The sequence below is a fragment of the Simochromis diagramma genome, unplaced genomic scaffold (genome assembly GCF_900408965.1).
Source record: "Simochromis diagramma unplaced genomic scaffold, fSimDia1.1 OVJJ01000419.1, whole genome shotgun sequence".
NCBI classification, from domain to species: Eukaryota; Metazoa; Chordata; class Actinopteri; order Cichliformes; family Cichlidae; genus Simochromis; species Simochromis diagramma.
In genome coordinates, this window is record NW_024387244.1 from 3,032,290 (window position 1) to 3,057,850 (window position 25,561).

Here is a 25,561-nt window from a genome sequence, read left to right on the forward strand (position 1 = left end):
ATACAATAGGCTCCTTTGCAGCAGGAGAAAAGAGGCACAAAGGACTTGGCAAGATTGCGTGCTTCACATACTCAAACACACACACGCACACACATTTGCTTTCCTTCATCCATTAACAGCAGGGTTGGGAGGGAGAGGGTGAGAACTAGGGGTGAGGTGTGGCTGAGGAGGGGTGAGGCAGTCCTCATTATTTGAGCTGCGCTGCAGTGAAAAGCACTGGGATTGCTTTCATTACTGAGGCAAATGAAATAGCAGAGGCTGATTACCCGCGTGACGGAGAGAGGAGACGAGCTGGATCACCCTGTTTTGGGGAGAAAGAGTGAAGGGGGGGAAATGGGAGGGAGGGAGATGAAGAAAGTGAGGAGGAGCAGGAGGGATGGGAGGGAGACGCAGTCTGGCTGTACTTCCCCAATAAGACTCCAAACAAGTGTGCGCGTGGGTGTTTGTGAGTCTAAGAGTGAGACGGTGACATTACGGGGAGGGGGGGCTGCTTCAGTCCCATTTTTCAAACAAGCCTCCCTGGGGAGGAATATGAATAATAACGACAGCGGGAATGCAGCATGTAAAAATCAAACAAATATTCCCACATTTTTCTGGCTTTTGTCTAGCGCTTAGCTGTTCTCTGCTTTGAAGGGTGTTTTTATTCGGTTTTCTTTTGTTTTTATCAGACAGAAACTTGCTTACTGTTAAGCTATATTTTTATGAGCGCATTTGTGAAAGTTGGAGAAGTGGCTCCATCCCTTCAGCAATATCCAGTAATTCTCTGTGGGTAAACGGAAAAATGTGTGTCTTCCACTGTGCCTGTCTCTGTGTGTGTGTGTGTGTGCGCGCGAGCGGCTGTCATATCAGAATCAGAATGTGTGTAATGTCAGATGTGGTGGGTGTCGACGATTATGCGGTGACGCCAGCTGTTAATCCATCAGATAAGCTTGGAGGAATGAACACCTGTGATCACCTCCGAGCCAGACAGCATTTAGGGAACCACATAACGTATACACACAGATCCATAACATGCAAGTACCCTGCAAGTAGAAGTATTCAATGCATAAATGGATTTCTTACAGAGTTGCAAATAATAAAATGAACCTTTAGTTGAGTTTAGATACCTTTTGTTTCAGGGTCAAAGTCTTGCTGTTGTAGAAGCCTGATTGTGAAAAGAACACAAAGACAAAAAAAGATTTTGGTTGTTTTACGAGACATTTCGGTGGGGACTAGGTGACCCATCCGAATATTGCAGTGTTTAAACCCGGACCTGATGACAGACTCAGACATCTGTTGTGTTTAATGAATGTTATGTAGAAATATTTATTCCATCTCCAGCCCCAAGTTGCCTTGGGCTTTAACATTTATGAGATGCACACTTTGGATCTTCAGCCTCAGTTTCTCTTTCGCACAATATTGCACAGAAACCTCCAGGCTGTTTGCATGCACAGAGGCAGGGAATTAGCCAGCTGTGCACACAAACTCAGTGCCACAAGTGAGGGACGGGACATGCATGTCAGACTAAGAGGCCGCCATCCTCCCTCTCACTTAAACCCCTATTCCAGACATGTTAATCCCTACAGTCGTGGCAGGCAGGCGTACAAGAGATAAATTGGAGGTCAGTGTGAGCAGGTGTGTGTTTGCCGTCAGAGCCTGCCAGAAGACTGCAATCAGAGAAGGCTGGGTGAGGGAGGCAGCTGCTGTTTTGGGGGGTTTTGAGAGGGAAGGAATTTTGAAGAGATTGCTTACCCACTCCTGCCACCTATCTGTTCAGCTGTTGCCGAACGGCTGGTTGCTCAGACTGATGAAAACATGACGTGTGTTCATTTAATCAGGTACTGTATTTAATTTTTCTTTTGCAAGAGAGACCCGAGTACTGCAAAATAGAACAAAGATGAGCTTGTTTAACACACCACACACAATCACACTCAGGTTTAAAATGCACACTCACTGACCATGGAGTTCTGGTGACTGTGCAGGGCATTTGAGATAATTTGAGCTTTGTGACAGCCGTCAGAAAAAAAAGTACACTGTGGTCAAAAACGGGCCAGCAACAGTAATCAGGTAGGCTGTGGTATTTAAACAATGCTCATTTTGGTACTAAGAGGCTCAAAATATTCCGGGAAAATAACCCCCACATAATTACATCACCACCACCAACCTAAACTGCTGCCATGACGGAGCCATTCAGCTTGTTCTTGCCAAATTCTGACCCTACCATCCATATGTTGCAGTTACAATCAAGACTCATCAGACCAGGCGACATGTTTCCGTCTGAACTGTAGTCTCAGTTTCTTATTCTCAGCTGACAGGAATGACACACAGTGTGGTCCACACTGTAGTCCAGTGGCTTCATTTTTCCATTTGTACTACATTCAGATATAATCTTTTGTATACTTTGGTTGTAACAAGTGGTTATTTGAGTTACTGTTGTCTTCCGATCAACTCAAAGCAGTCTGGCCATTCTTCTTTGATCTCTCGAGCGCTGCCGCTCACTGGATATTTTCTCTTTTATGGACCATTTCCTGTAAACTCTGGAGATGGTTTGTGAGAAAATGAGAAATATTCATACCGGCCAGTCGGGCACAAACAACCACGACACATTAAAACTCACTTAAATCTCCTCTCTTCCTCATTCTGATCCTCTAAAGTTCAGCAGGTCGTCTTGACCATGAATGAGCATAAACGCATTAAGTTGTTGCCATGTGATTGGGTGATTCGATATTTGTGTTTATGGGCAGTTAAACTGGTATACCTAATTATGTGGCCGGTGAAATATTAAATTCCATTTATGTGGTGCAATGCATTAGACTTCAGACTTTCTAGGTGTGGTATTTGTGTGGCGTCATGACTGATAACCTGATAAACTGGAGATATGATGTCCTCCTTGAGCCTTTCTGGGAGACATTAAAATATTACTTTACAAAAATCTCCTGTTTTTGTTGCCTGCATGTCGTGTAGTTTGTGTAGTTTGGGTGATGAACGCAATATTAATTCCTGCAAACAGACACAGAGCACAGATGAAAAATACTTCAGACTGTTTTTGGACAGCTGATCATGACAGAATAAAATATTTCCACTATCAAGCGCAGACATGATGGCTAGGACTAAAGATAAAAATAGATGAAAACAGAGTCTCTATTCTCATATGAAAAACCAGTAAGTAAGTCTCTCAGCATTTAATCAGACATAAATAGGTCATTAGGTAATTTCTCTAGCAAATATTACTGTTTATGTAAAAATGTGCAGTTTTCTTTGTCTCTGTTTTTTACCATTCACACTGTTATTAAGCCAATAGGCTGTTTAAAAACATCTAAGCAGGCTTTGGAAAATGGAGATGAGAAGTTTTCTGTTATTTTCACACAGTTTGTAGAAGGATTAGTACATTAATCAAAAATCAATTAAGAGTGAATAATTAGTCGCAGCCCTACAAGCCACAGAATTGGCTCTGTGCTCATCTTTGATCAGATATTGTCTCATGGTTGTCTAGTATATTAAGATGTTTTTGTTGATGCTGAGAAACAAAAAGTAAAAAATTAAAAATGACTTAACTGAGATGATAAAAAAAGGCTGTCAAATTCAACTATTCTGCTTTCATTCTACTTGATCAGCACTAGACAGGAGAATTAATGGCAATGGGGTGCTGAGGGGAATGCTGGGAGGAGTGTCCACCAATCCAAATCTCAGCAAGCTCCTCCAGATATCCTCCTGCAAAGTGACCTTTGACTCGGCTCCCTCGGCTTCATCCCACCTGCTCCCTAGATAAAGCCCCGTGATCCTGGGGGGCTTATCACCAAAGTCTGTTTGAGTCTTTGCTCTCTTTGTTCCACGTGTAATTACACTGTATTGAATCGAGGAGCAATGGAGGTGAAGGCAGGGGAGGAGAATCATCACACACCAGATGAATGATTCCCTCCTCTGGTGAGAGTGGTACAACTCGGCTGCAGAGCAGGGAATGGCTTCAACTCGGGAGCTCCCAGCGTGAGTGGCCGCCTCAAATGGGACCCCTCGCAGCTCTCGGCCTGGCTCCACTCCACCTCCAAGCTACATCAAAAAGGGACTTGAGAATGACAGAAGTGTTTCATACTGGCACATTCAGTGACTGGACCAGATGGAGTCTTTGTTCTTTCTCTGAAACACGCGGCGTGCACACGTCTGTGCACAAAAACGGGATGTGTGCAAATGCATGCACACGCATGCACACTTCCTCAGCACACAGCGGTATAAAGCCAGGATTGTGATGATGGGAGGGGGTGTGATTCTCTTGTCCTCCGTTGTGTTCACATTAGTCATATGCAAATAAGCATTGTGCACAGAGAATAACACAAATCCACCATGTCTAAATCCTTAAAGAACACTAGTCATGGCTATTTAGTTAACATGATTTATTAAGGTGATTGACCTAGTTAGCACACAGACCATTTACGGTGTTTGCTTCAGGTACTGGAGAAATTGAATCTGTCATAGCTTGGTTTTGAAGAACAGGATTATTATTTAAAAAAACAACATTTATTCACTTTTCTACTTTATGTCTTCACAGTCCCCAAATTAAGGCCCCTGGGCTAAAGTCCTTTTCTTTATCTGGGCATAGATGTTGGGCAATGAAAGAAGGCTTTTGGATTAGAAAATGATGCCGACATGTGCAACATTGTGTCTTTTATTTCCACCTTTATAGAATGGCTTTTTGTTTTCTCTCTTAAAAAAATAATGACTGTTGTCTGCTTCTGTGTTTGTTAAGAAGGTTTTGTACAAAAATCATTATCAGTGGCAGTAAGTGATGTTAGGAAACCACAGCTGATATATACTGTAAGTTATTATAGGTTTATATTATTAAACGTTTGCCAGCACATCTCCGACACTGTAAAGCAGGTTATTTCAAGAAAATGTACCAAGAACTGTCTGTCATTTCAAGACAGACTGACATCTTTTTATGACTTGCTTCTAATACGTTGATCCAAATACAAGGTCAGAATGAAAGAAGGGGTTCTAAAATCAGCTGGAAACTGTAATTCACTGTACTTTCTTAACTGCTCACAGTACATACTACACACGTCCTTAAAATAACATTTCGGCCAACACCACTACAGTCAAAAGAAAATCTTAGGTTACATTTGTAGTCATTTGTAAATGTCAGTGTAGGTTTTGGGACCTCCCCACCCTTTCTCATAAAGCATAAAAACATAAGGAGCTCACCTCCCCACTCTGGAGGCAGCTGGAGGAGTGAGATCAGTAGCAAAATCCCAGCATAGAACTGAGCAGTAAAAGGGGTGGAATACAGGTGGGTTGCAAAGTGGCTTGCAAAGATGCCGCAGCTCTGGGCAGGTTAAGTCAGCATGGACTGTTTCGCTGAGGTTTGGCGAGTGGAATGTCTCAAACAGCTTCAGCTGAGCCGTCACCCGGTGCTTGGTGACACTGAGATCAGCTGATCTGCACAGCTGTTAAATATTTTGGTCCCTGTAAAAATCCCACATTGTTGTAATCTTGACCACTGTGATTGTGTTGCTTCTGTTTTTGACAATTCTGCCTATGAGGTTTTTTTTCCAAGTTATTTATTCATTCCTTGTTTTTCATTGTATTGTCTATATTTTGGAGTAGCAGTCCATCTTGCTGTTACATTAGGATATTTGTACATGATAGTGCCAGAATATTTAGTTGACTTTTTTTTTGCCATGACATTAAAAGATTTATCTCAAGCTCCAAACTTTATGTTAAGGAGGGGATGAAGAATAATCATCCTTTTTGGAATAGCTTTAATTTAACGTGTTTTAAATATCGCTGGATCCCCTCGGTGAAATTTCCGAGAGTGAAATTTTCTATTATTCTGTATGTTGCTTATTTTTATGGATTTTTATTTATCTTCTATTCTTTGCAAACCTGTTTTCAGACCAAAAAAAAAAGACAGATTTAGCGGAACTAAAATGAGGATGTGATTTAATAAAGCAATGGTGAGGATGAAGCAGAGATTGGGTAAACTGTTTCAGGAAACACAGGATACACTGTCTATAAATCACACTACACAGCTCAACATTTGGACATTTTCCGGTGTTCCACGTGGCATAAGGCCACAATCATCCCCAGCTAATTCAGAAAAGAACGTGTTCAGACATTTCTGACAGGAAGCAGTCAGTGACCTTTAAGCTGGAAATGTTCGGCCGGTATTGCGTCCTCGCTGTCTCTCTTCATCAGAACTGGAAGTGCAGAGCCGAGACACATCCTTTAGCTGAGGCAAGTATAAAATGCCACTCTGACAGCACCTGTCTGGTCTCGCAGTGCAGTAAAAAGATCAAACTCTGCTCATTTGTCAGCTCAGTGTAAAAGTACGCTTTAGTGCAGCAGTATTTTAGGTCAAAAACAAACAAATTCTTTCCTTGTCTTGAGTTATCAACGTCTAGAAAATATGCTGCTTACACATCTGATTATTATCTGTCATACTCTGCCAATCAAATCATTCACACAGGTATCACTCTTTTTTTTTTGTTAAAGAAACATCCTAAATGATTTTCATAGAATTCATACAACACCCGGACTGTTTTTCCACAGTAGCCACAAGTAGTACGCCTTTTATCGGTAAATGACCTCACTGACCGGAAAGATCAAGTCATAATAAGGATGAAGAATTTTTTTTGCATTATTCATCAGCGTCTGACCCATGTCTGCATGTGTAGGCGTGTAAGATAGCAGGAACGTGCTCCCATTAGGGTATTAAATGAGTGCAGCAGGTTAAATCTGATGACATTTCTTCTCTCCTCTGTGAAAAGCAATTAATAAACCAACGGCAAATTATACCGCACATTAATAAATGTGTGGAATTCACGGCTTAGGCTTCAATAAGGATCTTATGAAGGATTGATAGTAGTAGAATCTGCCATTCATTTGGCAAAAGGTTTTTATCATCGGGTTTTATGACTATTCTTTAGCAAATTTATGCAGCTGGCGATCACAGGGACAGACGAAATGAGAGGAAGGGGATTTGGAACGAGCCCCTGATTCCATAAAACAAAATGACGCATAGAAATCGGATAAAAGCGAATAGAATTTTATTTGCTATTTAACGTATCAGGCAATACATCACCCTCAGCATAAATGTCATTTACAGTCTACAACTTTTAAATAATTCACATCCAACACTCGTATTTACTAGTGGTTAGTTGATGGGCAAGTGGTTTGTAGATGTGCTGATGAGACCCTAAAATTTTCATGATTGTCGCTATTAGCCAGGCCGATTTTGCTCACAGTGTAGCTTCTGTTAACCTGAACCTGAAATGTCCATGAGTTGAATCCCACACCACCTCCTGCAGCACTACCATCAGGGCATACTTTACTATGTTGCCCACTAGTGGTAAGAATCAACTACTAGCAGTGTCATTTTTCCTTCAACCAACAGGTTTTTTGTTGTTTTTGGTTTGTAATTATGCACATCACAGCCTGATGAGGCTGCTAGTCTGGCACTAAACTTATAGAATAGGTTTCTCTCACAGTGCATTGCAAATAACCAATAATAAAGTGAACAGTAAAGTCCTAGTACCATGATGGGTTTCATGCACACAAAGCAAAAAACAAACAAAAAATAAAACACTGCTGTGTAGCATTAAGGTGGCAAATGTTCTCACAGAAAATAAATAGTCTATCAAGTCAAGTAATGAAAAATGCAGGTGTTTGAAGATTTCCTGCGTATAGTACATGCAAAAAAAAGAAAAGTGCAAGAATTTGATCATTTTGCTTAAAATGACAAGAAAAAAAAATAAACTCAATGACAGACAAAACACTAAAAGAGTAAATCATGCTTTACGGCATCCCCAGTCAATATGAATTCAATGTCGAAAATTTCTAAATCCAAGTAAGTCTCCGACGCTGTATTCGAGCGAGTTTAGTGTTGGAAAAGACATCTGAGTTCCTGTAAATAGTGGCTTTAAAAGAGTTCCTTTGTACTATGATTCAGAATCAGATGCATTTGGTTCCAAATGAATTTCTGAATTTATTTATCATTACTTCATCTAAGCCATGCTTCCCAAACGACACTGTACAAGCAAAAAGTGGCTGGTAGCAGGATTATTTCAGACCAGTCTGTTTCTGTGTAACTGTAACACCTCATTTAGGCTTTTCCATTTAAAACTTGTTGAGGGCTGGCAGCGCTCCCGCCTTGACAAGTACAGCTGAAAGCAGGTCTGCTGGCCCTGAAGGATGGGGCACGGCAGTGGCGGAGGGATCTCCGTGCTTGTTGTCTAAGTTCACAGGTGTGGGAACCTTCCCTCTATTCATTGTAGACTTCCCATCCCCGCTCCCCCCTCCTCCACCAAAACTTGTCTTGCTGTTTTCTCCTGTGGGGATGATTGTCCCTAGGTTGGGGTTGCCCACTGCAGGAGTCCCAGTGTGCTCCATGCTGGTCTGACAACAGCACAGCAACCGGAAAAATGCGCTTCTCATTTCTCTGCTGGACAGAGTATATATGAGGGGGTTAAGAGCAGAGTTGAGTACAGCAAGGGCAATGAACCAGTCCACCTGGTAGAGAACAGGGCACTTATCTGGACTGCAACCAACATCCAGCAGGAGCAGGAGAAACAAGGGAGACCAGCACATGACAAAAACCCCAAGCACAATAACCACCGTACGAAGCAAGGCCAACGAACGCTCTGAAGGCCGGCTGCTCACCCTGCGGCTACTGGAGGTCACCAGACGGTAGATCCTGATGTAGAGTATAATGATGGCCACCAACAGGGCACTGAACACACTGATGCAGAAAGCAATATAACTCTTAGCATAGAGCGGCAGCACTGTGGAGCAGGAAGGCAGATTGTTTAGGCAGTTCCAGCCCAGGCTGGGCAGAGCACTCAGCAGTACCGACACAAGCCAGCAGGCTACCAGCAGTGCTAGAAGCCGACCTCGACCTGCTGTCTCGCAGGGGCGCAGACGCACCATTGTCATGTGCCTCTCGATCCCAATGGCCAGAAGGCTGAAGGTGGAAGCGCTGAGGGCTACGAACATGCTGCCTTCTCTGGCCAGCCACTCCAGTGGCGTCAAGAAGAAGGTTTTTGGTCCCGAGTTAAAGATGTTAACCATATAAGCCACCCCAGCCAGCAGGTCTGATAACGCTAGGTTTCCAATGAGAAAGTACATACGGCTATGGAAGCGCTTATTCCTCCAGATGGCGAGGAGAACTGTAATGTTCTCCAGAACAATCAGCACGCAGATGAGGAGCAGCAGCACCATTTTACAGGCCCCACTGACGCGGGGCCGTTCCCACTTTCCCGAGTGGTTGTAGTGGATGACTATGACAGGGTTCATCCCCTCCTCCATTTGATTACTCATACTGCCTGGCCCTTCTTGACCTTCCTCGGTCACACAGCAGAGGGCGGCACAGCACTGGACACAGAGGCAAGGGTGGTCAAGTTGGCAGAGTCACATCCTTTGAGGAGCCTGTGAAGAAAAGTTAAAAGATAACGTTTAAAAATGACTCGGTTTTCTCTGAGCTTAGGAACTAAAGAAGATTATTCTATAGAAACATCAAATCTGCATTGGAAAAAAAAGGAAAGCATTGCCAATTTAAAGCTATGCAACTAAGCAAATAAGTACATCAGAACAAAAATCCCTTCAGACAAGTGTCCTGAAACAGACAGCAGTGGCACTTACAGGTTAACCAAAACACAGTCTCATGAAGAAACTGAAAACAATCAGATGATCTAAACTGCCAGTTCTTTTGTTCTATCCACTACCACTTACTTCAAGTACTTACAATTTTGGCATTATAGTTGAATAATGAGTCTAGGGAGTGTTTATGTCATCATTTATTATTCTTTCTTTTCCTTAAAAAAAGAAAAGACTTTTATAAAGGTCTTTAAATGATCCAGAAATGCCCCCCTCACAATGACGCTGAACATAAATTAAGTTTCTTCCAGTTTCAGAAACAAGGCACAGTGTTACAGCCAACTTCTTTACAGAAGTAAAAAATGCCAGAGGCTTTAATTGAAATCCTGCCTCTGCGTAACTTTCCTCTTCCTGACTTTCCTGTTTTGTGAAAGTTATCAAAAATGACATAGAGCTCGTGCATTGTTAGCGCACAGTCTTTGCGCAATCGGTGTGTTTTTCTTCGCTCCCGCAACAGTATGCTAGAAAGTTATCCTACCTGTCAGAATGATGTGGCTCGCTTGAACATCCCTGCAATGAGCAGATTTCCAAAAATGTCGAAGTTGTTGTTTTATTTGTTTTTTTTCCTCTCGTGCGTAAAGATGCAGAATTGATGCGTTCCAAAAAGGCGATATACTCGATGTAAAATTAAAGTTTCATGTCCTTGTCCGCTTAAAAATAGCAGTAAAGTAAAGACCTCGTTAATATCCACAGTAGGTTCTGTCCTAACTTTCCAGCGTCCTCTCACTTTGACTCTCCAGCTTCCAGCTTTGACTGTCCCGGTCTCACCCCTCACAGCCAACTGGGCGGGATTTTCCCTCACCTCTCCATTTGGTTTTCACCATTAATTATGAGTCAGGAGAGAAGTCGAACCCACGCGAGTCATTGCGCTATACTTTTGAGCCGTGCAGTGTGAATGATACCATTTATTTTCCAAGTGTAGGTCAAAGCGATTTGTTTTTGTTCTCCGTGGTCAAAGGACAGCTGACTATTTCAGAGAAGAACGTCTAATTTGTTGCTTCCAGTGTGTCATAAAATTGCTGCTCTTACTTGTTGCAACACATGTAATAGATTTTGCCCGTTGGGCCTTTATACGCCGCTTGCATTACATCACTGTAGCACGCCTGTTGTTTTGATCGTTTGATGTTTACCAGTATAAAATCATATTCCTTAAAAACATGTTGCAGAGGAAAATCACAAACCAAAGTATATCACTCTATCCAAAGGTTAATATTTCATTTTCATAACACAATCAGCCATCTGTGGAATATTCTCCTCCACTGACAGGCCAAGAAGTTGCTGGAATCCACTCATTGTTTTTCATGCTCAGATAAAGGATCACTGAGTCCCTTTAGTGCTCTAGGAGTGTGAGATAGGTCAGACCTCTCCCATTGGAGCCAACTGGAAGGATGGAAAAGGAAGAGTTACGAATTTCTTCTCCTTTTATGCACTTACTCTGAACAGATAAGATACTGGGGTATTACGTACATGGGTGTCATCTCTAGCTTGTGGAGTTGTGACAGTTTGGTCATTGCAGAAAGGTCCATATTGGCGAAAAAGGTTAGGGATGGATTTGTGAGTTCCAAAAAGGAGATATACTCAATGTAAAATCAAAGGTTCATGTCCTTGTCTGCTTAAAAAGTAGTAAAGTTGACCTCCTTAATATCCACAGTAGGTTCTGTACTAACTTTCTAGCATCCTTTCACTTTGACTCTCCAGCTTTGACTGTCCCAGTCTCATCAGTCCTGGCCAGCAGGGTGGTATTTTCCTTCAACTCTTCGTTTGCTTTTAACTATTAATTATGAGTCAGAAGGGAGTCAGAACAGCATTCAAAGGGAAAAAACAAAAATGAAATTGGACATAAGTAAGAAGGTAGAAAACACTATGGCAAGCCTTATCATTATTGCATAAAACCACTTTATTTAGTGTACCTTCTTAGTATCAGGTTGGACCTCCTTTTGCCTTCTGTCCATTACACCACATCCCAAAGGTCTGTCAAGCCCGTTTCAGCAGAGTGAATTTATTGTCATGTTCAAGAAACCAGTTTGAGATTATTTGATCTCTGTGGCATGGCTTGTCAGAAGATGGGTACACTGGTTATAAAGTGACAGTCCCATTGATATTAAGGTAACAAAAATGTGCCAACAAAATATCCCTGATAGTATTACACCACCATCGTGAACTTGAACCGCTGACAGAAGGCAGGATGGGTCCATGGTTTCATATTGTTTACAACAAATTCTGAAATTAGAGCAAGCGACATTTTTTCAAGCTTCTATTCCCTAACATTGGTGGGCACGTGTGAACTCGTGGTGTGGTTTTCCCTGTTACTGCTTCAGGGTTCAGTGTTGTGCGGTCGGAGATGCTGTTTTGCATACCTTGGTGGTAATGAGTGGTTGTTTGGCTCGGTGTTCCCTTCATATCAGCTTCATGGACTCTGGCCATTCTCTCCTGACCTCTGGCATCAACGAGGCATTTTCACCCGGAGAATTGCAGCCCACTGGATTTTTCCTCTTTTTTTCTCTTTTTTTCGATGTTCTCTGATGTTTCAGTGTTCTCTGGTTGTGTGAGAAAATCCCAGTACATCAACAGTTTTCGAAATACTCACACCAGTCCAACTGGCATCATCACTGATGCCATATTCAAAGTCACTCAAATTGCCTTTATTTTCTAATCTGATGCTTGGTTAGAACTTCGGCAGGTTGTCGTTACCGTGCCCAAATTCCTAAAATGCGCTACTTTGCTGCCATGTGATTGGCCAATTGAATATTTGCATAAATGAGAAACTAAACAGGTATACCAGAGGAATGAATGGTGCTTTCCCCACTTTTCCTGCTATAGTGTAACAATGGAGAGACTATTTTAATTCCTGACATTATTGATTTGTAACAAATCAAACATAAGCTTTCAGTGTTAAGTAAAGACGGATAAATAGTAGTGAGACCACATTCCCCCACTTTATGTGGAAACTAACTGCACTGCATTTTTATCTGCATAAATTCACTCAAGTTTATGAAAGTTAACACTCTCGTAGGAAATCTGCCCTAAAAACAGTAAGAAATTTGCTGATCTGTGGTTGTATACCTACTGAAACCTAAAGAAAACTGGCAAAAAAAAACGCTCAAGGAGTTGTGAACAGTTTTAACAGTTATGGGAAGAAAAAGAAATGACAAGAGAAAAGTATAAGCGCATGGAAAAAATTAGCTTTTCATTTAGCTTTCAATAAAATACAGCCATATGTCAATAACATGATCGATGTTAAACCTATAACCAGCATAATTTGTGTGTTTGTTTAGGTTACATATACTTTGAATGTGACTACGTTTCAGTCATTTCGACCTAAAAGTGAAAGTAAAAAAATACAAAACTGCACATGAATATACTGCAGTGAAGTTTAAGGACGGGATCCAAGGCCTTGTTCTGCGGTCACAGATTGATTTGACTTGTGCTGCTCGATAAGCCTATTCCAAGGCAAGGTAGTCATCCTTGATATGTTTTAAAAGCATCTAAAAAAGAAGTGAAAGCGGGGGCTATTTTGTTTTGTTTTCCCTTTTTCTCTTTTCTAAGAATGGCTCTGTTTTTCAAAGTGTCCATCACTTCCATTTTTTTGTTTTCACATTCTTTGTTTTTCCTGGATCGAAAGAGCTTGAGTAGCATTGGACAGGCTGGAAAATGGCTCTTCTGGCTAACTCAGACCGACAGCGTAACAAATAGTGATGAAAAGAAGAAGAGATGGTAAGAGACAGAAAAAGCAGGAGGCCAAGGTGCAGCCGAGCAGACAGCTTCTTCTTATTCCCGCTGTATCGCTGGCTCTGTGATATCACAGATAGTGAGCGGTTACAGGCAGCCTGGCCCTCTTACAAATGTCAGCCCAGGGATGGTAGATTAATGAATGACCTCCACAGCTGTTGACTTTACCCTGAGAGCAAGAGATGTACAGACACTCTGACAACACATTTATAACCAAAGAAAAACACTCCAAAGGCCTTGGCTCGGTGTTGGATACACACTTCCTAGATTTTTGGTGCTGTGTTGGAAAGAGGAAATGCTTCAGGTCACCAGATCCTGAAAACTAGGCCCAGTAATTTGCCATTGCTCTGCTGTGTGTGTGTGCATTGTGCATATGCATGCACATTAGTGAGTGAGTCAGGGCACAATGACGCAAGCTCCAGTGGTGAGTTAGATGTTTGGGAATGCAAAGTGTAGTGGGAGCGAAGAAGGAGCTGTGGTGGTGGAAAAGGAAGGCCTCTCAGGCCGTAGACCCACTGCCCTCCACTCCTGCTGTTTACCCACACCCACTAAAAAAAAGTTCCGTTACAAAATTAGACATACATAGATTTACAGTACGTATATTAAGTATGCACACATCGTTTTTATTTATTAACGATGAATTTGAGAATATTTTATGTCCTCGATAAGTAAATGACAACTGATGTACCACCGTAATCCAACTTTTGATGGGCACCATGCAGATATATGTAACAATAAATGTAACGTGTGCGTGTAATATATGTGTAATATATGCGACCTACTTGCTGTCTTGTAGATGTGATGTTGTGGTATGCTGTAGTGTGAAAGCACAGGGTTCTGATTAGATTAACTTCTTTGATAACTACATTTGGTTGAAGTTTGGAAGAGAGCAGCATTAGACTCTATTTTCCTTTGGTTCGCAAATCCATCTGTTGTTGATGAAAATAGCCAAATTTCAGTTTGTATAAACCATGCAACCATTTGGCAGGCTGAAAGGACTGAGCTCAAGAAGAGACCGAGCAGTGTTTGATTTATCTTTAGTGTGACAGAGAATGTTAGTAAAGACAAAACTTTTCCTTCGTTTCTAAAGGGCTGCCAGTTTCTGTCTGCTTTTTGGTGGAAGTATCCACCACAAGGATCCGTCTGAGGACGGGGGCTAAGGTTACATCAGTGTTTGTCTGAGTTTTTGGGCAGAGAAGATTTGGCCAGACTTTTTTTTTTTTTTTTACCTGATGGCATTTGGTTTGTGAAATTGCCAAACTACATCATAACTAATAGGTATGAACTGAATTTAGCTATTCAAATTCAAGTAGTGTTGTGACATGTCTAAATGTCTAAATTGAGCGTTTGAGCTGTTAGCTCTGGGGCAGTCACCACAGCCCAGGCTTTGGGTTTTGGAATCTAGACTTTTGGCTGGATAGTGACATGTTGTTTGGAGGAACCTCTGGATATACTAATTTGGTGTAGCCCCCATTTATTAATTTCAGTTTTGGGTTTGGTTGCTGGAATTTTGCCAAAGCGGTGCAGATTTGTTTTCTAGAACTCTCTCATCATGGGAACATTTTGCTTTCAGTTGAGAGGTTAGCAAATCTGACAGATGTTTTTCTTTTCTTTTCTTTTTTGCTTATAGCTATTTGGCAGAGGATCTCTGTAACATTATTCACAAAATGAATATTCATTGAAAGGTTGAAAGGATGAGTTTTTTTCACAGTTTTATGTGTGCATGTACATGTGCTAACATGTTGACTGAAATTTATCGTTGGGGAATTCCATGTAAAAACCTTTAGTTTACAATCTTGTACATGCACAGTCATGAGGAAAAGAAGGTTTTCACAAGACTCTGTGCGGTCTATGAAAAACTAAGTAGATTCCATGACTCAGTAACTTGTAGAACCACATTTAGTAGCAATAACCTGAAAGTTATTGCAGGCATTTCTTTATGCACATCCCTCTTTAAACTCATATCAGTGTTTAAGTTGAATTGAGACTCGGACTTTGACTGGACCACTTATATATATATATATATATATACACGTATTTATATGTGCGGGTGTGTGTATATACATAAACATGTTTACTATTTAATACATGTTACTAACTTGTATTTAATTATTGTATTTTTATTTATAATGTGTCAGTATATTTATCTTATTTAAGTTTTTATTTGTAATGACCATAGAGAGCCTTCAGTCTTGAGTCTGGAATCCTTTAAATTCATCAAAATTTAAACATCAAAAGCCTTATAACACTTAAAGCATCTTCTCACACAACAAAAGTGAAGACTCACCCACACTTTTTGTTTACATTTGTCTTTATTATTGCATTATGACATCCACAGTGGAAACAAACCACACATCAAGATTGCACAGCTGCAACCAAACTAATGATCACAAGTATTAAAATGAAAGCAGCTCTACTGCTTAGAGGCAAAATTATTTATTCTGATTTTCAAATCACTTTCCAGATCACCTCAGACTACATCAGTGACTTCCTTTTAATTCCTGACAGATTAAAAAAAAAAACTCTGCTGGTGTCGATTGAAGCGACTGATGGTTCTAAGAGAAATGGATCTGTTTACTTTTACTTGGTTTTACTTTAAAACATCTTCTCTGTTTAACTCACTCGCTTGGTTACTTATTACTAAAACATAAATGCATTCTCTCTTTTGGGGTTTAGTGTATTTTTTTAAATTTCATTATCGAATATGCACAAAAATTGAGGTGTTATTCCTTTGATTTCCCCGGAGTAAAAATATTCTATTTGCAGTTAGTGGATCCAAACAGAAAATTACAGCAATAACAACAAAACGCCTTGTTTGATTCTGCTCAGCCCACATGATTTTAACATTATCTGGATACTGAGTACCATCACATATTTTCTTTCGTGAATCATGTTACCTCACTGTTGGAGGCTGCGAGTAGAGTTCTGAGGGCTGATAGTGTATCTGGAGGACTGGTGCTGCTGGTGGGTTATCAGCAGAGGTCTGAAATCTTTAAGGGCACAAGGTGACTGCCTGTCTGAGATACAGCCATACTGCTTCTTTTAGATAATGTTCTTATCTGCATTTAGCCCAAAATAGTTCCATCAAAGGACGCACAGCTGGAATAATAATTGGAGGACAGATGGATGTACATATTTAGCGGTAAGTTAGCTTTGTTAACTGGCACAGTAACATTACATTAAGATTCCATCAAAGTCTCTCTTTTATATACATAAACACACACACACACACACACACACACACAGGTGCAGGAAGATATGAACGTAGGATATGGGAAGATAAAGCGACGTGTGATTTGACAAAGACTTCATCCTGCTTGTAATCAGTTGTCAGGGGGGAGGAAGGCAGAGGAATTATCAGCTAGAAATCCTCAGTCAGCCCTTCTTGGTTCACACTCTCACACACACAAACACGCAAACACACCCTTCTTGCTGTGCACTTTGGAAAATGTGTGAAAAAAAATCTGATCTGAGACAGGAGGTTGAGATCTCTTGTGTTGCAAAATTCATGTTCAGAAACAGCTGCATGACTTAAACTCTCAAGATTCGCAGTAAAACACAATGAAAAAGCCCTCAAAATAACATTAAGTGCATGTAAACACAGCTCCATATCTGAACTTCTCATCGTCCAGCCCCCGCCCCACCCCCAACTTTGAAATGTCACCATCTATTTTCTCACACAATAAGCCTGCGACTTCACATGTCAAGATCTTTATGATGTTATTTATATTCTTTAGGGCTCTAAACACTAAACTTCAAACTATTTGCCAGAAAAAAATGGTAAAAATAACTTGGACCCCTCTCATGTAAACAGTCATGCCCAATTTTCTCAGAACTGCTTCTCTAATGTCTGGGAAAGAATCCTCTGTGTGTGCGTGTGTGTGTGTGTGCAAGACGAATGAGTTTTTCTGTAGGCATGATGCATGTCTGCGTCTAATTACTTTTGTGTGTATGTGTTTCCGTACTCCGTTTTCATGTGGTTTTCATGACGATTTGTCAAACACAAACATTTAAGAGGCCGTCATGCAGAAGAAAATATGCATCCTTTACATTCAGGAATTATGCATCCTGTTTTTGCAGGTTTATTTTCACCGGCTGCTATTTTTACGGCTGCTGTTCTTTACGATGATATCAAAGGTGCATTTCCCTTGAGATGAGCCCAGTGTGTCTGCTCCACACATGTACCGCTGACCCCAATCAGACACTATCCGCTACCCCCACATCCACCATTACCAGCAATCTTCCCGAGTGCAGAGAAACCCTTTACCGAACCCCACACTCTCAGTTCCTAAAAAGAAAGGCAGCAGAAGCCTGAGAAAGAACTAACCCACTGACAGAAGCATACCAGGCTCAATCTACAAATGCCATCAGTGCAGATTTAGAATCACTCAGACCTTTCAAAGACGAGCACGTGCATGCTTTCCCCTCCCTGTCCTTTAACTAATAGCACAAAGTGGTACACAGATCCGACCTCACGAACACTGCAGATCTAAATTCCTAAACAAAGCTAAATTATACAACAGTAGATACATATACACCCAATGGCCAATTCATTAGGTACACATGTTGGAGTGAAAAGGTGATTTCAGTGACTTTGAAGTGGCACGGTGCCTGTAGTTCACATGGACTCACCGAAACTGCAGAAAACATATCAGAAAAAATGTTGCCTGGCCTGATAAGTCCCGATTTCAACATCTGAGTGGTAGGGTCAGAATTAGACCATGTCCATGTCTGTGTGACATCAGCATACGCATCTTCCAGCTGCTTCCACTAAACTAAATGTGGTCACTTGAAACTTTTTACTTTTAACTTTTTACTACTTTTTACTTTTAACATGTTGATATGCTCAGTTTTCTTATAGAGAGTTGTATTTGTATCTTATCTTATGCCTGCAACACACCTAGACTTAATTAAACAAGGTATAAAATTTGTTAAGCGGTACAAAAAGGGCAAAACACTTTCTTTTCATCAGTATATAAAAGTAAGTAGGTAAATAAGTATTTGCTTGTCACTATATCGTTTTGTTTTTCCTCAATTTTCATCAAAAATGTATTCAACAAATGTTACATACATTACATAAAAGTTCTGTATTGCGTTATCTTTCTACAGAGGCTGGCTCTTTGGTCTCGTTTCCATTCTTTCTGCTAAGTCAAGCTAACCACCTGCTAACTAGCTTAAAAAGTTTACGATTTCTTAGTTTGATTTGTATCTTATCTTGTGGCTGCAGATCACCACACGCCCACAGCTGTGTCCACATTGTTTTTCTAAATTATATATTTTTAAGGCATTAAATAAGATTTAAAATATATACCGTGACAGGCTAGGACAGAACTCTTTCTTTTCATCAGTATACAATAGTAGGAATATAAGTAAGTATTAGCTTGTCACAATATGTTAGTTTTTCTCTAATTTCATCAGACGGGATGTAAAAAATTGTTTAGAGGCCTGTGGTCCGGTGTCCATTCTTTGTGCAAAGTCAAGCTAAGCTAGCACTAGCTACTCAGTTTGGCATTTGTTTTCTCCTCTTACTCGCAAAAAGGGTAACAAAATTCATCCATCCATCCATTTTTTTTCACTTGTCCGGGCCCGGGTTGCGGGTGCAGTAACCTAAGTAGAGAAGCCCAGACCTCCTTCAGCTTGTCCGGGGATATAGCAAGGTGTTCGCAGGGCAGCTGAGAGGTATAATCTCTCCATGCATGTGCTGGGTCTGCCCCAGGGCCTCCACCCTGTGGGACATGCCCGTAACACCTCACCCAGGAGGCATCCTAGTCAGATGCCTGAACCACCTCGACTGGCTCCATTCGATGTGGAGAAGCAGCGGTTCTACTCTCAGTCCCTCCTGGATGGCCAAACTCCTCGCCTCTCACTGGAGAGGCCAGTCACCCTTCGGAGGAAGTTCATTTTCCCCGCTTGTATCCGCGATCTCGTTCTTTCGGTGACTACCCACAGCTCGTGACCATAGCTGAGGGTAGGGACATAGATCGACAAGTAATCGAGAGCTTCGCTTTTACACTCAGCTCTCTCTTAACCACGACAAACTGGTAAATTTGTTAAAGTACGGTGTAACAAAATTAATAACAAATTCTTCAGCATGTCAGTTGTTGTATAACATGTTAATGCACAATTACAAGTTTAAATTTTTTGTATAATACAAAAAAGTCTTACATTTTTTAAATATTATAAAATGTAAATGAGGAAAATGAACTTATGTTGGTCCAGCTGATCAAATTGCTCTTCAGATATGGTTACTACATTAACAGACATTTCAAATACTTTCTATTGCTATAAAACACACTCTGCAGACACATTTTGCTCTGTTCTCTTAGCATTTTAACTAAAGTTCATTGTGTTCTGTATATAACTCTTGAATTTTTCAGATTTCAAGGTAAGCCACTAACTATAAGGAGCTTCCTATAGTGCTGATAAATTAAACAGCAAAACCCTTTCATATATGGGGTTAGACTATGTGGACATGCTCAGGGGCATTCTGACAGAACGTGACCTTGCCACAGTCGCTGTTTGAGATGAATGGTGCATGTTTGTGAATGAATTACTGTGTGAATGGTGTTCAGCCAGGGTACCGGTCTCTCGCTGACAGTGGGCTCTGTGGTCTGTGTGACATAGCGATGGTTCACATAAAGAAAGGCTCGATAGAGATCTGCAGAGGTAGTAAAGGCTGCCATGGTGACCACTCAACCAGCAACAACAATAAGACAGGTTGGCCATCGGACACAGCCATCCTAAAGCTCTCTGGCTCCAGGGACATGCCGGACAAAATAAAGGCTAAAACACACACTTCACATCTCATTAGACAGGCCCACTGTGATAACCGACTAAGGGCCCAACAAAGGTTGACTTGACCATGTAACCTTCCCAAAATCTGCATGTGAGGAATACAAATCATCAAATGTTTACCTGGTAGACCTGCTTGTAAAGAATAATTATTACCCCTCTAACATACTTTTACTGAGAAACCCTTTGTCATACCAAAACAGCCATGATACTTAAAATGTTTGAATGGTTTTTAAAATAAAAATAAAAACAGAATGCAAGACAGGCTGTTTTTATAGCAAGACTGTTTTCCTAGAGATCCATGCTGGAGTAACCCATTTACAAAGTGGCTTCATATTGTCTTACTGAAGTAATCCCCCCAGTTCACCTTAAATGAGTTCAGGCCCAGAGAAGGGATTTCCAGAGGTCACATAAATGCAGCAATGAACTGTGGATTTAATGTAATGCATAAAACACTAGGACATTACAGGATCATATCAGTTTTCATGAAAGTTTAAAACAGGGAGCAGGAAAACAACCAGAGGAAGCACTCACAGAACAGGTTTAAAGACTGATAAACCAAACCTTCATTATTATGGTCAAAAGAAGAGAAAACAATAACAAAAAAGAAAAATGGGGCAATAAACAGGAACTCACAAAGTTGCGGTAAACAGACGCTCTGGCTGAGAGCACTTACCAACTGACGCTTTAAATATACAACAGGTAATGAAGGAAGTGGAGCACTGACTAATGTAATGACACACAAGTAAAAATAAATACAAGACACATTAGAAAAATGACAGGAAGTAACTTGACAGGGAAATGCGTAGGCTGAAGCTCAAGGAATCAAATAGAAACCACAGCCTCAACCACCAACAGAAAGTAGATTTCAAGGGTGGCAACAACTAAACTGAGAATAAAATCATTAAAAAAAAAAAAAAAACAGCAAACATTCACCATGCAAAACTCAAAAAGATCTCAATCAAGAACACAAACACAGAAAAGCAAAACTACAAATAGTGAACCCATCATAGAACCCACATGTCAGTACAAAAACTGCAGACACAGTGTAGACACAACCAACCAAGGGTGCATGACAGTTCTGTTGCAATAGTGCCTAAGGGCCTGAATATCACAACCATTTCATTCCAACACAAATTATCTGACTCTACTAAGGAATAATGATTATAATTCAGTTTTAAAAGTTTGGTTACTGAGAAGAGTTACTTTTGAGTTATTTGCCCAGGCAATGCATCAGTGTTTTTCCACCTGTTTATGTTAAGCTTCAAAAAAACATGTTTTTTAAGCATGTTTTTGTCATGCAGCCTGGTACAATGGTGTTAGCACTGTTGCCTCACACAGTTATGGATTTAAAATACAAAATATAAGTAACTGTATTTTGCTACAGTTACCGTTTAAATAGGTGATAATTAGAATACAGTTACTTTGTTGAAATAATTGGATTACACGGTGGTCTTTTCCTGTTTCATATGTTAGGCTATGGCCTCTCTAATTTTGGTGATTAAATGCATTGCCGGAAATCCAAACAAAACATGCAATAAGATGCTCTAATGTAAGCATCCTGTTAATGTCGGTGGTGTCAGTTACACAGTGGACCTGGAGCCAGCACAACAGAGCCAGCAGTGCACGGGCAGGAATAAATTTCTCCAACACCACTTCATATTTAAATAAGAAAGGGATGGGTGAAATCTGACCGTGCGATGCAAACTCTGTTTGTCAGCAACCTGCTGCTCTCAGCGTCAAAAGACTCCACCTCCAACCTAAAGAAACATCTGGAAGTAAGTTCTTTTTTAAAACTAACGTTAGCCTACTGCAACTACCTTGTTTTAGTTGTCCGACCTTTTTAAAAAAAAAGTTTTCCCATCGACATCAAGCTGAAACCAGTCACTCTAATTTATTAAATTTTGACATTATAGTAAGTTAACTGAGTATAGATAGATATATTTGATTGCATAAGTATAATTACAATCAAATCACACATTACTGCGACTCTTTCATTTAAGTAAAGCACTGAATTTTAGTTCCTGGTCAACATGCTTTCACTGGCACACAGGTTTGAAATAAGCTCTTATTCCTCAGATTGAACACAGTGATGAGTAATGATGTTTTCAGCCACTGTATAGTAAATGTGTTACAAAAGCTCGGGCCATCTGCGGGGCACATGTTGCTGCAGTTCATCTGGTGACACATACACATTTCCAAGAAGGCACACAGCGGTTCAGAAGTCTACCTTTGTTTATGATTCCAACACATGATGGTCCATCACACTGTTGAGATCACAGCAGTCTGCTCCACCTCCCATCCAGCCAGCCAGCCAGTCATGCCACATCTGTCATCTTCTCCCTGCGAGTGTGCTGTGGGAGCTCTGGTGGTTTCTGAGAGGGTCTAACAATGGCATGCTTCAATGGTGGTTGAGAAAATGTGGCTGTGATCGTCGCAGTTTGTTTATTGATGAAGGCTGAAAGGAACAAGCAAGAGGAATGGGGGTGGAAGAGGTGTACTGGAGTTGCCCGGGGAGAATGTGCTGTTAAAATAAATGAACTGCTCTGCAAACGGTAGATCCAGCAGCAGTGTGTCAGATCCAGTTCTGTATAAGCTTTGTGCGCCTGCTGTATAAGCACTAAAGATTTGCCTGCTTTGTGAGATCATCCTTTCCTACAGGAAAGCAATAAAGCCAATGTCTCCACAACGTCTCTGACTGAGGTAAAGTAAATCTGACATTTGCACAGACATGCACAAACACACACACATGCAGACGCGCACAAACCTTGACATGCACAACTGCCACGACCTTGCCCTCGCCTTGGACCTCTGGACCATTTTCCCTGGAGGCTAAACTAAAACAATCAAACCACAGGAAAGTAGACATATGTCTCCAACACAGCCGTCACCTTTACAAGCCACCATTCTGGAAACACACACACATGCACACACTTCTTAAAACATTGTCTTCTAGATAAGATCTCTAAATTGTTATGAAAAGCTAGCAGTCGCAAATAAGAAGGGCATTTTATCTTGTGTTTGTAGGTTTTGAACTTGTCTCCAGCACCCATATTTCAGCCTGCTGTACTGCTACAGTTCCCATCTTGGTTCTGCACCTTATCATACTGCTGAGGTGCTCATCAGAGCAAAGGCTTATCAAGGTGAGACGAATAAAAACAGGGAAACTTGCATTTCTAAAGAGGTTGGGCCTCTTTGTTTCCTCTGCAATTCTCAACCCAATGGATTTTTTTGTGTCTTGTTTTTTGTGGACACATGCCAAAAGATAAAGACCTGACCTCTCAGTGGACTGCCAGTTCTCTGAGACCGTCACCACAAAGGCACTCGCTCACTTGGCATTCTTGCTGTCTTGGAACATTTTACTTCCAATATAGCCGTAAACCGTTTAAGGGAAAACAGTCATCATGGAAAATTACCACACCACTTTTGTTAACAATCAGAATAGAGACGGGCACAGGCTACTGGGACAGGTTTTTCTACTTTAGTTTAGGTTGTTCGTTATTAAGTATGATCATTGCAAACACATATAAACTATAAACTGAAAAATGCTATTTAAAAAATCAATAAGGAATATGAACAATTTGCATGGAGCAAGATTGAGTGACTTATGTGATCTACAGTAGCAAACCAGCGACCGTTAAGTAATGGCGTAACATTTCAAACAGCCTGTATCCACTCATATGACTGTGAGCCAGTAAAAGGCAGCTGGTTACGATCGCAGATTAACTGTGGATTGGGAACAGTAGACAGGTTGTGTGCTGTATCTATGGGACTTGTGTGTACACACACCAGTGGGTCTTCAGAGTGAAAGGCCTATGTGTCTGGGCGTCAGTGACTTAATGACACCACTTACCGCCCTAATTCACACTCAGGTTCTTGTACATATTTTGAAAAAATAACACGAACGGAAATCCTGCAAACAGAGAATCACTTGTGTCAGTCAGATGGGAGATGTTTGACCTGCTTTGATCCTTCTTCTGGGTTAAAATAGAATTTTGTTGACGCTTTAGTGCAACGGGCATCATTTGGTAATGTTGCACATTAACTACCTGAAAAACGATGCCTTTTAAAAAAAGATGAAACGTTTCAAGTCAACTCAGCTGCTGAGCTACTAATGAAATAAGTTGGGGCCAAAAATGGTAAATCTGAGGAAACGTGGTTTGGAGACTTTCTGTGAAACGGAGAGTGATATGGGAGTCAGAGGGTGGAGCAGCACTAAAAGGGGACAGGGCAGAACCACATACAAATTTCCACTCCTGTGTTTTTATTTGAGCTTGTTGTGTCTCACAGGAAATGCCCACAACTGTTCCACGAAAACATCTTTTTCTACAGGAAAAGTCATGCAGACTATTAATAAAATACGAGGACAGAATATGCTGTTAGGATATGAGTGTAACCATAGCATATATTTTTGTATTTTACATTAAGTTATCCCCAGCTCAATGAAAGTAACTCTGCAATTTGCATTTGTCACTTTATATGAAACAATTAAGACTCTGCAAAAGCACAGGAAAGGAAAAAAAATGTCAGTCTTGCCCCACCTCAGGTTTCCCCTCTATTCTAAGTCGTGCTTTGATAACTCACACTGGGGCAACATTGTTTTGCCATGAAATAGCTTGTACTCATGATTCAGATCCTGTGCTACCAAATCACTGCCCAGGCAGGCATCTAACATTAACTGGAGTTTGTTCACACGCACACCAGCACAATACACGGAAACTCAAGTCTCCCGAGTCTTATTATATCACCTACCACTGTATTCATCTTTGTATTATTGGTCATAATATATAACAGCGCTAACATTCTTTACTGCACTTGATCTTTAGTTAACCAGCACCCAAACAAATCAGAGATCACCTCCTGTAGATAAGAAGTATGACATCCTGAGATCTCTTTGAACATTTACTTTCTTTCTTTTTTTACACAGAGTGTGAGCCTGCTTGGGTATGACACGTGAGGCTGAGAAGCAATGTGAAATATCACACGGGGAGGGGGGTGCCTCACTCTCAACACACGCTGTCGGTTGCACGACCTCCTGTGTTTTGCTGTCTCTTTCAGTGTGTTGGTTTAGCGGGGAATCCAAATAGAAGCCCTAAATCCCAGTTAATCTGTCACATCATTGGGGAAGCTAGACACTCCACGGTGAGGCTATCAGATCATCAGCTTTCCACTGGTCTACTGCGTCCCCGCTGAGACACAAACATCCTGTTTAGAGAGAGAGAAAGAGAAAGAGAATGAAATTCCAGTGAATATCCTGAATAAGTGAATGAGAACGGGTAACGGCAAGTATGTCTTACAAAAGGTGGGTAGAAAGTTCCAGAACTACCTGGGGCTAGAGACAGGATTGTCAGGACCCGTGTTTGCATTTCTTAGAATTTGTGTCCATGCAGGATCACTAAGTGTAGAAGATGAGGGA

At 41.0% G+C, this 25,561-nt stretch overlaps 1 protein-coding gene across 1 annotated transcript; it reads right to left on the reverse strand.

Moving 5' to 3' along the window:
* Window positions 1–6,385: 6,385 nt before the first annotated feature.
* s1pr3a (sphingosine-1-phosphate receptor 3a) lies at window positions 6,386–11,021 on the reverse strand. Its single transcript, XM_040052955.1, has 2 exons — window positions 10,103–11,021; window positions 6,386–9,396 (listed from the first exon to the last, which is right to left on the reverse strand). The coding sequence occupies exon 2, from the start codon at window positions 9,286–9,288 to the stop codon at window positions 8,089–8,091; it is 1,200 nt and encodes a 399-aa protein (XP_039908889.1). The 5' UTR covers window positions 9,289–9,396; window positions 10,103–11,021; the 3' UTR covers window positions 6,386–8,088.
* Between the last annotated feature and the right edge of the window lie 14,540 nt (window positions 11,022–25,561).